Consider the following 12,352-nt stretch of genomic DNA (forward strand, 5'->3'; position numbering starts at 1 on the left):
ATCACAGTTCTAGCAGCAAGACTTAGGCCCTTTTCACACGGGCAATCAAATCATGTCCACCTGTCAGTTTTTCCGGTAGACCTGACACCTCGTCAGAAGGTCCATGTATACCTATGGACAGTGGGGGTAAAAATGGACTTGTGTCCATTTACACCCGCCTACCTCCTGGTCCGATCGGGTCAGAAGGGAATCTATCCTCTTCCATTTAGGCAGAGCTGATCGAAGGGAAGTGGGGTGTAAAAAGGACAGTGGAGTCTATTAACTACCAGTTGCCCAAAAAGAGCAGAGCAGGTTCTGTCCGTGTCTGCTCTGCAGAAACTGAGTGGTCACTCTGCAGATAGTGAGTGGACATGGATGTGTCATCTAGTGCAGAAAAAATATTTGTGCAGAAAAATTTTTTTTTGTTGAGATAGTCCCACTCCAAATATATTAGATAGGATATAATAGATAGGATAAAGTCCTTATTCCAAGGCCCTTGACCAGAATTCACACCCATTTGTGGTATTATCACACACCGCACTCCCCAGATATAGGTGAATGAAATGCCATAAATTTTATGGACTCATGAATCCAAGATCCTCCTCGGATCAGCCTCCAATCTCAAGGTTTAGGCAGAAATCCCCAGTTGTAGGTAAGACTATTGCCTTTCACTCAATGCCTCAGAGATACACATTGTAATTGTAATCAGCCTCCAACCTCCAGGGCGAGCAAAGATCACTGGTCAAGGGTCTTGGAATAAGGACTTTATCCTATCTATTATATCCTATCTAATATATTTGGGACCATCTCAACAAAAAAAAATTTTCTGCAGAAATATTTTTTTTCTGCACTAATTGAGTTTTTGTGAGTTAATATATATATCTAATATTTGTTTGTGCTGTTTTATATATATATATATTATTTTTATTATTGATATCACAAAGGAGCAGCAACATTTTACATAGTAGCCTCCCTAGCGGTCTCATTATGTTCATATTTCTGTGCTCAAAGCGGTACATTTTTTTGCATGGAAATATGTCATTTTTTTATTGTAGGCCTGTAATTCTCTTAATATCTCACTGAAAACTGTCTGAACAAGAGCCTAGTAAACATCCCGGGTATGTTAAAATTTGAAACGCGAAATTATAAATTATAATTTAATAAATAATCATAAAAAATAATATAATAATAATAAATTTAATTCAATAATGTAATCAAACCAAAAACACTGAAATTTGAAATATAGCACCAAGTTCGCACATCACTTAACAAAGTCGCAAAATTGTTTCCCCACGAATCATTATCATTCAATTCTGCAAGTGGTTCTGATTTACTATCGCTGTTCTCTAGCCGGTCTAAAACCACTTTTGACCTAAAGGGACTCTTTTTGGACACCATGGACGTTTCTCAATTTCCAGGCAGAAAGAACAGTAAAAATGCAGGCAGTGCACAGGACAAAGCACTCAGGACAAAATGTATGTGAAATGGTTTGATACAGTAATGTTTTACTATGTGATTTTAATGTATTTAGGGAATGTCACTTTTTAAAATTTTTAAATTTCCTGTCGGTTACATCCCCGTAAGACCCGTACGTCCCGACGTCGCAGGGAATGGAACCCGGAAGACAGATGCCGGCATTGGCTGGAGGAGATGGCTGGGGACGCTGCAGGGGGGACATCGCAGTAGTGCAGGACAAGGTAAATGATCGAGGGATCCCGGAGCAATGCTGCATTGTATTCCCGAGTGTAGCTCGGGGTTACCGCATGTGGTGCTGAAACTTTACCCGAGCTAAACTCAGGAATACCTCCAGGGAGGTTAAGAATTATTTCACATTATTTTTTGGTGCTGGTGATTTTTGTTATTATGGATGTGTCATCTGCCCGCTCTGCACCAATCAGCAGGGGACCTGTGAGCTGATCCCCTGCTGATAAGAATGTAATCCACCTCATGTGAAATGGGTTTTACAGCAAAAGTCTGGAAAGGTGGTTGTGCCTTTAATTTTGTATTGGGTGACAGGCAGTAAAATATTAATTGCATTCTGCTATTTCTCCACTAGATGTCAGCAGAGAACAGATCTTTAAAGCTGAATTCAAGGTATGTGGTGAGTAGTGACATTGATCCAGCTTGGACAATACAATTACAATACAAATGAATACAGGAGGAATCAGAGGGCCCTGCGTAAGTATGTATGTGCCATTTCTGGAAAATCCCCCTGGAGACAGAAATCACTGTAGTAGGCACAGCTACTACAGTGATTTCTATTAGCTCCTGGATCCCATGCCAAGTGGTTGCCGTGCTGCTTAGTGAACACAGGAGGCTTCCACCTGTGGCATCTTGTGAAAAACATAAGATTTGTTTGCACAGGTGGAAGCCACATTTGGTAGTTCACACATATGAATGGATGTTTTATAATTAATATAAGTGTGTTTACAATTAGCACAAGACACTTTAAGATTTGCACTATATAGGTCCTAAGGGGGTAAAACAGAGATATTTATAGAGCTATCCACCCAATCTCATAAAAAAAATGGAACAGGTTAAAAGGATAAGTTCACTTTTTAACAAAAAATAAACAATTGAGTACTGTCCGTGATACTTTTTTTTATTTGCACGGGGTATGTCCCCTTCTTCAAAGTCCAAGCAGTACTGTTATGATGGGACCCATCATAACAGACCCATCATAACGGTACTACTTGGACCTTGAAGAAGGGGACATACTCCGTGCAAATAAAAAAAAGTATCACGGACAGTACTCAATTGTTTCTGTCGCAAATGCACTAATACGGCTGCAATCACCTCTAACAAAAAATAATAATTGCACATTTTTTGCAGGTAATAAAAATGTGCATTTACTATTTTTTGTTCTGTGAGCCTGGAAAGCATTGCACCAGCAGATCACCGGTGCCATGCAGAACTGCAGACTGTCGGTGTAAGCTGTCTGCTCGTACATCATATGGGCAAGCAGATACACACTGACAAAGAATCAATGAGCTACCAGAGCACTCAACAGAGCCGTGGTAGTTTATTGAGAACTACAAGACAACAGCCACAGAGGATGTGGGAACTTGTATTCTTCCCATTCACAGCATACTGTGAATGAGTGACACAGGAAGGCAGAGTCCTGCACAAACACTTTTTTTTAAATTGTGACAGCTAGTGGGGGAAGGGGAGGGGGCTGTCACATTGGGGGAAGGGGGGCCACTCCTTCCAGAACATGTTACACGCAGAATATGGGTATAACATGTAACATGTTTCGAAAGGTGAACTTATTCTTTAAGGTGTATGAAAACCCTAATAATGAACTTCTCTTATTTGCACCTTTTTAATTTGTCAATTATACAATTGTAAGTGTTTTGTTATATCTGTTTGATAATATCACTTGATCCTGGAAATATTCAGGGTTGTCCTGTGCATACTTCCTCTGTTATCTTAAAGTGTTACTAAACCCCGGACCCTGCATTCACTATATCTGCTCTCCCCGGACCCTGCATTCACTACATCTGCTCTCCCCGGACCCTGCATTCACTACATCTGCTCTCCCCGGACCCTGCATTCACTACATCCGGTCTCCCCGGACCCTGCATTCACTACATCTGCTCTCCCCGGACCCTGCATTCACTACATCCGGTCTCCCCAGACCCTGCATTCACTATATCTGGTCTCCCCGGACCCTGCATTCACTATATCCGGTCTCCCCGGACCCTGCATTCACTATATCTGGTCTCCCCGGACCCTGCATTCACTATATCTGGTCTCCCAGGACCCTGCATTCACTATATCTGGTCTCCCCGGACCCTGCATTCACTATATCTGGTCTCCCCGGACCCTGCATTCACTATATCTGGTCTCCCCGGACCCTGCATTCACTATATCCGGTCTCCCCGGACCCTGCATTCACTATATCTGCTCTCCCCGGACCCTGCATTCACTATATCCGGTCTCCCCGGACCCCGCATTCACTATATCCGGTCTCCCCAGACCCTGCATTCACTATATTTGGTCTCCCCGGACCCTGCACTAACTATATCCGGTCTCCCCGGACCCCACATTCACTATATCCGGTCTCTCCGGACCCCGCATTCACTATATCCAGTCTCCCCGGACCCTGCATTCACTATATCCGGTCTCCCCGGACCCCGCATTCACTATATCCGGTCTCCCCAGACCCCGCATTCACTATATCCGGTCTCCCCAGACACCGCATTCACTATATCCGGTCTTTCCAGACCCCGCATTCACTATATCCGGTCTCCCCGGACCCTGCATTCACTATATCCGGTCTCCCCGGACCCCGCATTCACTATATCCGGTCTCCCCAGACCCCGCATTCACTATATCCGGTCTCCCCAGACCCCGCATTCACTATATCCGGTCTTCCCAGACCCCGCATTCACTATATCCGGTCTCCCCGGACCCCGCATTCACTATATCCGGTCTCCCCAGATCCCGCATTCACTATATCTGGTCTCCCCAGACCCCGCATTCACTATATATCTGGTCTCCCCGGACCCTGCATTCACTATATCGGGTCTCCCCGGACCCTGCATTCACTATATCGGGTCTCCCCGGACCCTGCATTCACTATATCCGGTCTCCCCGGACCCTGCATTCACTATATTTGGTCTCCCCGGACCCTGCATTCACTATATCCGGTCTCCCCGGACCCCGCATTCACTATATCTGGTCTCCCCGGACCCCGCATTCACTATATCCGGTCTCCCCGGACCCCACATTCACTATATCCGGTCTCCCCGGACCCCGCATTCACTATATCCGGTCTCCCCGGACCCTGCATTCACTATATCCGGTCTCCCTGGACCCTGCATTCACTATATATGGTCTCCCAGGACCCGGCATTCACTATATATGATCTCCCTGGACCCTGCATTCACTATATCCAGTCTCCCACACTACACACAACATGGAAATGCAATTATTTTAGTAAATGTAAACTGCTAAATACCTTTTCTCATCAGCAGTTAGAGCAGTCTTGTGATTTTTATTATCTTCCAGCTAAAGCTAGTAGGAGTTTTCTTTTTGCTATAGTAGGATGCAGAACCCCTGACCTCTGTCTGACCAGTGCTGATTGTCCCTGTGCTCATCACATGCACTCTCCCAAGAAAAAAAAAAAACCGTTCTAGTAATACACACCAAACTGAGCATGTGCAAAATACCTACGGTTCAGTCTGTCTTATCAGGAGATAAGAGGTGGTCGCTTGAAAAAGGGGAGGAAGAGAGAAGATAGGATCAAACATCCTTTTTACACAGTGCAGATGATTAACCCCTTAGGTTCCACAGTGAGTATAACAAGCATGCTTTACTGCATATACAGGCTGATATTATTGTTGTGAGTTTAGTAACACTTTAAGGAGAGAAATTAGCCCTCCTAGTCCTTATCTTTGGAATACAGAATAATTACTGTCTTTGTCAGCCATTCTCAGTCGAGGGTTCCTCCAGAGGTTGCTGGAAGTTCCTTGAGCTGTGTCCCTTATCATGGTGCCTTCATAGTTGCAGGTCCATAACCACTTTGCAGAGTCAGTAGAAAGACAACAATGATCTTTTTAGCTGACTGTAAGGGCGTCATTGAAGCCACCACTCTAAGGAGGGCAATCTTCCCACTGACCACCAAGGTACGAGACATTTTTCCAATAGACCCAACTGACTATTCATACCAAGGGTTCCATGAGACCTACAAAATTATTTCACAGATTCCTCTGGGGTTAATAGGTTGAGAAAGGCTGCTCTATATTGTACAGATGAAAACAGTGGAAGAGGTTGAGTTGTTTAATAACAGACAACTGAGCAGGGCTGACACCACTCAGTCCACAAAAATGCTGCGTGTTGTCAGCTTAAAACAGGAATTAGTTGTTGAATGCATTTCTGCAGATCAAGAGGTATTTTTTCCACTTGTAGGGTCTCGAACAACTTGAGCACCAGCCTGTAGTACCCCTTCATTAGAAAGCCATTTTCAGGTTTCATTGATAGTTTGACTGACAATTACTCATGTCATGACACACTGTACAAACATTAATTTTGTGTATATCATTTAGATAGGTAGAGCTTTCTTTTTAATGTATTTAGAAACCATTGTTTTGTTTTTTTCTTTATTTTTTTACTATAAAAAGGAAGAAAAAAAAAGACTGAAAATGCTGCAAAAATGGTTTCCCCTAAATTTTGTTATAATAAAAATACTTATAAAAATATATTTTTTATCACTTTTTTAATGAAGAGTCATCTTTCTGCTGCTTGTCCTTTTATTGTCAAATCACAGGGTGATGTGGGGTGGACATCTGCAAGTGTTATGGAAGTGGAGCAGAGAATTTCAGGTCTTCTGTCCTCCAGGCATGGTTGTGGTCTGTGGCAGAGCTGTTTGAATCTCAGAACTGGTTGGACAGAAAGACAAATGCTTTGAAAGATTAAACAGCTCCCTTACATCTATTTCCATTCATCTATAGACCTGCAGATGCAATGCTTAGGGTCCATAAAGGAGGGAAAAACTACAATAGCATGTGACAAAAATGAAATGTGGAGATGGGTTGGACTTTGCCAGAAAGTGGGCCCATTGGCAGGTTTTCTGGATTGACTTGCCCAGGCTGCTGTTCCTGCCACCTCTACAAGATAAGCACTCTGAAAACATATAGAAGGTGTAAGCTGTATAACATTTAATACCTGGATATCCATTGCAGAGGCTAATGTCATCTCTGTTTCTCCCAATGAGAAGTCTCCATGTTGAATGGCTCTGTGAAGGATATCATTTTTATTTACAGCAGCAACCAGCTGGATGGGCAGAAACAGAACAGAAAAAGGTAAGTCTACACAATAGTTCTGCCTATCTCACATAACAATCACATAAAACTACAAGATATTCTCACCGACTAGAAAAATAAGTGGGGATCAGTGTCAAGGGTGATAATGTGATGTGACAGGACCATGTGAAGTCTAAGGGGGAGATTTACTAAAACTGGAGCACTCAAAATCTGGTGTAGCTGTGCATGGTAGCCAATCAGCTCCTAACTTCAGCTTGTTCAATTAAACTTCGACAAAAACAACCTGGAAACTGATTGGTTTCTATGCAGAGCTGCACCAGATTTTGTACTCTCCAGCTTTAGTAAATCTACCCCTTACTCTTTCCTTACCGGCTTGGGCAATCCATGGACACTCTGTGGCCCCTTAATGCCAGTGCTCCTGTAGTTTCCTAAGCAGAAACCTCCAGACATCGCCCCAAGACACCCTGTGAGCATCCCAGCCTGGCCTAATCTGAACCCAGGCTCTTCAACTGAACCGGCAATTTCTTCCAACCATCCTTGGTCTTCCTTATTCTCCTTGGCCATGTCCAAGCATAGTCCTACAAGTGAACAGCCAGCCATGTAGGGTAATGGTGGCAGCAAGCGTTATGAGTTACAACAATTCCTTTAATACAAGGAAAGGTGGAGAGGGAGAGACCAGTGGCATAGCAGTGGATAGAACATACAGTTGCAAGAAAAAGTATGTGAACCCCTTGGGATTACGTGGAGTTTTGCATGAATTGGGCATAAAATGTGCTCTGAAGTCACAACAATAGAAGAACACAGTCTGCTGAACATAATACTACACAAACATTAGATGTTGCCATGGTTTAATTGCACATAACATGTAAACATTCACAGTGCAGGGAGGAAAAAGTATGTGAACCTTTGGACTTAATAATTGGTTGACCCTCCTTTGGCAGCAATAACCTCAACCAAATTTTTCCTGTAGTTGCAGATCAGACCTGCACAATGATCTGGAGTAATTTTGGACCACTCCTCTTCACAAAACTGTTTCAGTGTAACAATATTCTTGGGATGTCTGGCGTGAATCGCTCTCTTAAGGTCATGCCACAGCATTTCAATCGGGTTGAGGTCAGGACTCTGACTGGGCCACTCCAGAAGGTGTATTCTGTGCTGTTGCAGCCATTGTTTTGTTGAATTACTTGTATGCTTTGGGTCATTGTCCTGTTGCATCACCCATCCTCTGCGGAGCTTCAGTTGGCGGACAGATGGTCGTACGTTTTCCTGCAAAATGTCTTGATAAACTCTGGAATTCATTTTCCCATCAATGACAACAATCCGTCCAGGCCCTGAGGCCGCAAAGCAGCCCCAAACCATGATGCTCCCTCCGCCATGTTTTACAGTGGGGATGAGGTTTTGATGTTGGTGTGCTGTGCCTTTTTTTCTCCACACATAGTGTTGTGTGTTCTTCCCAAACAACTCAATCTTGGTTTCATCTGTCCACAGTATATTTTGCCAGTAGTGCTGTGGAACATCCAGGTGCTCTTTTGCAAACTTCAAACGTGCTGCAATATTCTTTTTGGACAGCAATGGTTTCCTCTGTGGTATCCTCCCATGTACTCCATTCTTGTTTAATGTTTTCCTTATTGTAGATGTGTCAACAAAAATGTTAGCATGTGCCAGAGATTTCTGTAGGTCTTTAGCTGACACTCTGGGATTCTTCGTTACCTCATGCAGCATTCTGCGCTGTGCTCTTGCAGTTATTTTTACAGGACGACCATGCCTAGGGAGAGTAGCAACAGTGCTAAACTTTCTCCATTTGTAGACAGTCTGTCTTACCGTGGACACATGAACATCAAGGCTTTTGGAGATACTTTTGTAACCCTTTCCAGCTTCATGTAAGTCAACAATTCTTGATCGTAGGTCTTCTGAGAGCTCTTTTCTGCGAGGCATGGTTCACATCAGACAGTGCTTCTTGAAACCAGTAAACCCAAAACAGGTGTGTGTTTTTTAAGGACAGCTGTCAGCAACACACCCAATATCATCACACTGATTGGAGTCAAGGTTGGCTCACTCCTGGCTCCAATTAGCTCTGGGAGAAGTCATTAAGCTAGGGCCTCACATACTTTTTCCTCCCTGCACTGTGAATGTTTACATGTTATGTGCAATTAAACCATGGCAACATCTAATGTTTGTGTAGTATTATGTTCAGCAGACTGTGTTCTTCTATTGTTGTGACTTAGATGACGTTCACAGCACATTTTATGCCCAATTCATGCAAAACTCCACATAATCCCAAGCGGTTCACATACTTTTTCTTGCAACTGTAGTCCCAACATTCCTCTAAGGGTGGAATACGATTTGTCTTACCCCATCAAGTGGGAAAAGTCCTTATGCTCCCCCTGGAGGGAAAGCTTATGTGGAAAAGCTTCCTGGTTACATGGAGGCTATGAACAGGTCCAAGACGAGAACTACTACTTGCTTCTTACCACAGCTTGAAGGCCTTTTTCACTATCCCATCAACCTAATTAAATAGCCCTCCAGGAACATCACAGATGGGTAGAACCATTTTTCTAAACCTTTTAACAGTCAAGACATCCTTTAAAATTATAGATGATCTCAAGGCACCCCATTCTAAAATGTAAAAATCTAAACTAATCGTTTTACATAATACATCAACATCCACACACATAAGACACCCAACATTAGAGGTGATTTATTATTTCAAAGCAATTACTCTTATCCAGACTGGTACTGACTAGTATTCCAACATTGCTTCCTTATTTTCTCTCCCCAATTCAGTTAACGTGAACCAGTGCTGACAGAGTGGGGCGGGGAGGAAGGGTTAAATAAAGATGCCGTGTAGGTGTCTGATGTTCTCCTTATCAACCAATGATGTCAGTGATTGTTAGAATGCTGGTGACTGGCCTGCACAGTTAATTAAAAACGATGGCCTTGTGTAACAAAAAACAGGCTTAATCTACCCACTGGGTTGTACACAATTTTGGGGAAGTTTTTAGGCATTTTCCAAAGCACCCTTGAAGAACCCAAAAGGTACCCTGGTTGAAAAAGGCTGGGGCAGAGCATGGGTGCTGAGCAACTTAAGGTGGAGTGCCGACTTTAAAGTGGAACAAAACCCATCAATGTAATGGTTTCCCAGAACTGTTGTATTCAAAGCATGCTGTGAATGACAGCTCTCAACTGAACTGACAAGCCATAAATTGTCTGGTGTCATAACTGATCAAATGTGCAGAACCACGGCAACTGCAGATCAAACAGAGGCTAAGATGGCAGCTTCCTTATATCAAAATTAATAACCAAGTTACACTTCCCAGTGTTAATGAGCAGGTGGAAACTTAGCTCCTTGCACAGATCGAAAGGGCTGGGACAGTGATAATAATGGGGGATTTTAACTACTCGGAAATTGACTGGAGTAATGGTACTGCAGGAACAGTTAAAGGGCAAACATTTTTAAACCTACTACAGGACAATTTTATGGTCCAGTTCATAGAGGCCCCTACTAGGAACGATGCTCTGCTGGACCTGGTAATCTCAAACCAGAGCTTATTACTAATGTCCATATAAAAGAACATCTGGGTGTCAGGGCAGGGCTGTGGAACGGACAGGTAGGCCTAGTGGCAGGGTAACGCACTGGCTGACGACAACCACCACCAACAGACCGAAGTCCCTCAGGGCGCGGAGTCTAAGTCCCAGGCTGCCCTTCACCAGGGCCCCTGATGGTGGGGATGGACTTGACGCAGCCAGGAACCAGGTCGCGGCCCCCGAGACACCCCAGCTGCGGTAATAGCCGCCGCCAATGGCGTGTAGCTGGTGAGAATGACAATAGCGTAGTCAGGCAAGCCGGGTCGACAACAACGGGACAAAACGGTACAGGACAGTAGACAGAGAATCACAGGTCACGGGCCGGGTTCAGCAACGGAAGGTCAGATTGAAGGAAAACACAGAGAATGGTCTTAAACACAAGCCGAGTCAGATACCAGAAGAGTCACGAGCGTATACACAGAGCTGTAGGAAGACCAAGACACAAGACACAAGTGCAAAGAGCATGTGCGGGCCACAGGTTTATATGTCATCAGCCACACCCCTCTGGGGGATGGACCTCAGAGACCTGAAGGCATAAAAGGATTCCCACCATGCACAGCAGAATCCAAGATGGACGCCAGCACATGGAGTAACATAACTTCAGGGAAAAGGTAGGACCTTGACACTGGGTAGCAGTGACCATTACATGATTTCATTTATTGTTAGCTGTAAACAGCAAGCACATACGGGAAAAATAAAAAGGATCAATTTCAAGAGAGCTAATTTTTCAAGGCTGAGAGTTGCTCTCCAAGCCTTAGACTGGGAGGGAATATTGGCATTGATGAACACAACACAGAAATGGGAGTTCTTCAAAGACTGTATGTGAACACACTGCAAAATATATTCCCATGGGCAACACGTTTAAAGGGCTAAAAATCAAATCTATGTGGCTTACGGCCAAAGTTAAAAAGGCTATAGATAATAAGAAAAGAGCTTTTAATAAATATAAAAATGGTATACTTGGATTTTGCCAAAGTGTTTGACACAGTTCCCCACACACGGCTAATGTGTAAGGTAAAGTCTACAGGCTTGGAAAAATCTGAATGTAAATTGATAGAAAACTGGCTAAAAGATCGTATTCAGAGAGTAGTGGTTATTGATTCATACTCTGAATGGTCTGGGGTCGTCAGTGGTGTACCCCAAGGTTCAGTGTTGGGACCCTTACTTTTTAATATATTTATAAACAATATAGGGTCTGGGATTATAAATCCCATTTCAGTCTTTGTAGATGACACTAAGCTGTGCAGTGGAATAACGTCCTTACAGGATGTCTCCAATTTACAAGCCGACCTCAATGTACTGTGTAATTGGGCAACTATGTGGCAAATGAGGTTTAATGTTGATAAATGTAAGGTTCTGCACTTGGGGGCTAAGAATATGCATGCATCATACATACTGGGGGGGGGTACAACTGGGGGAATCAATGGTGGAGAAGGATCTGGGAGTTCTGGTAGATCACAAGCTTAATAATGGCATGCAATGCCAAGCTGCAGTTTCTAAAGCGAGCAAAATCCTCTCTTGTATTAAAAGAGGTATAGACTCCAGAGAGAGAGATATCATATTACCCCGGTACTAATCATTAGTAAGACCTCATCTGGAATATGCAGTTCAGTTTTGGGCACCAATTCACAAAAAGAATATTGGGGAACTGGAGAAAGTACAGAGAAGGGCAACCAAACAGCTATGAGGAAAGATTAGAGGAACTGAATTTATTCTCTCTTGAGGAGATAAAGGGGGGATATGATCACCATGTATAATACATAAGGGGGGATATGATCTCCATGTATAATACATAAGGGGGATATGATCACCATGTATAATACATAAGGGGGATATGATCACCATGTATAATACATAAGGGAGGATATGATCACCATGTATAATACATAAGGGGGGATATGATCACCATGTATAATACATAAGGGGGGATATGATCACCATGTATAATACATAAGGGGGGATATGATCACCATGTATAATACATAAGGGGGGATATGATCACCATGTATAGTACATAAGGG

The 12,352-nt window shown here is 43.4% G+C and overlaps 1 protein-coding gene across 3 annotated transcripts in view; it reads right to left on the minus strand.

Moving 5' to 3' along the window:
- Nucleotides 1-12,352, minus strand: part of LOC149445757 (threonine synthase-like 2) — a 46,379-nt gene that overhangs the window by 12,982 nt on the left and 21,045 nt on the right. For 2 of the 3 annotated variants that reach the window (XM_089653409.1, XM_089653410.1), the window contains exon 6: nucleotides 6,649-6,756. In XM_089653409.1, coding sequence (XP_089509535.1) covers nucleotides 6,737-6,756 — 20 coding nt within the window. In that variant the 3' untranslated portion in view covers nucleotides 6,649-6,736. Of the gene's footprint in view, nucleotides 1-6,182; nucleotides 6,363-6,648; nucleotides 6,757-12,352 lie in introns of those variants that run through there. The other variant, XM_089653411.1, reaches the window with a different exon arrangement.

The sequence above is a fragment of the Staurois parvus genome, unplaced genomic scaffold, assembly GCF_062004578.1.
Source record: "Staurois parvus isolate SC_StPar_1 unplaced genomic scaffold, SC_StPar_1.0 ptg000711l, whole genome shotgun sequence".
In the NCBI taxonomy this organism is placed as follows: Eukaryota; Metazoa; Chordata; class Amphibia; order Anura; family Ranidae; genus Staurois; species Staurois parvus.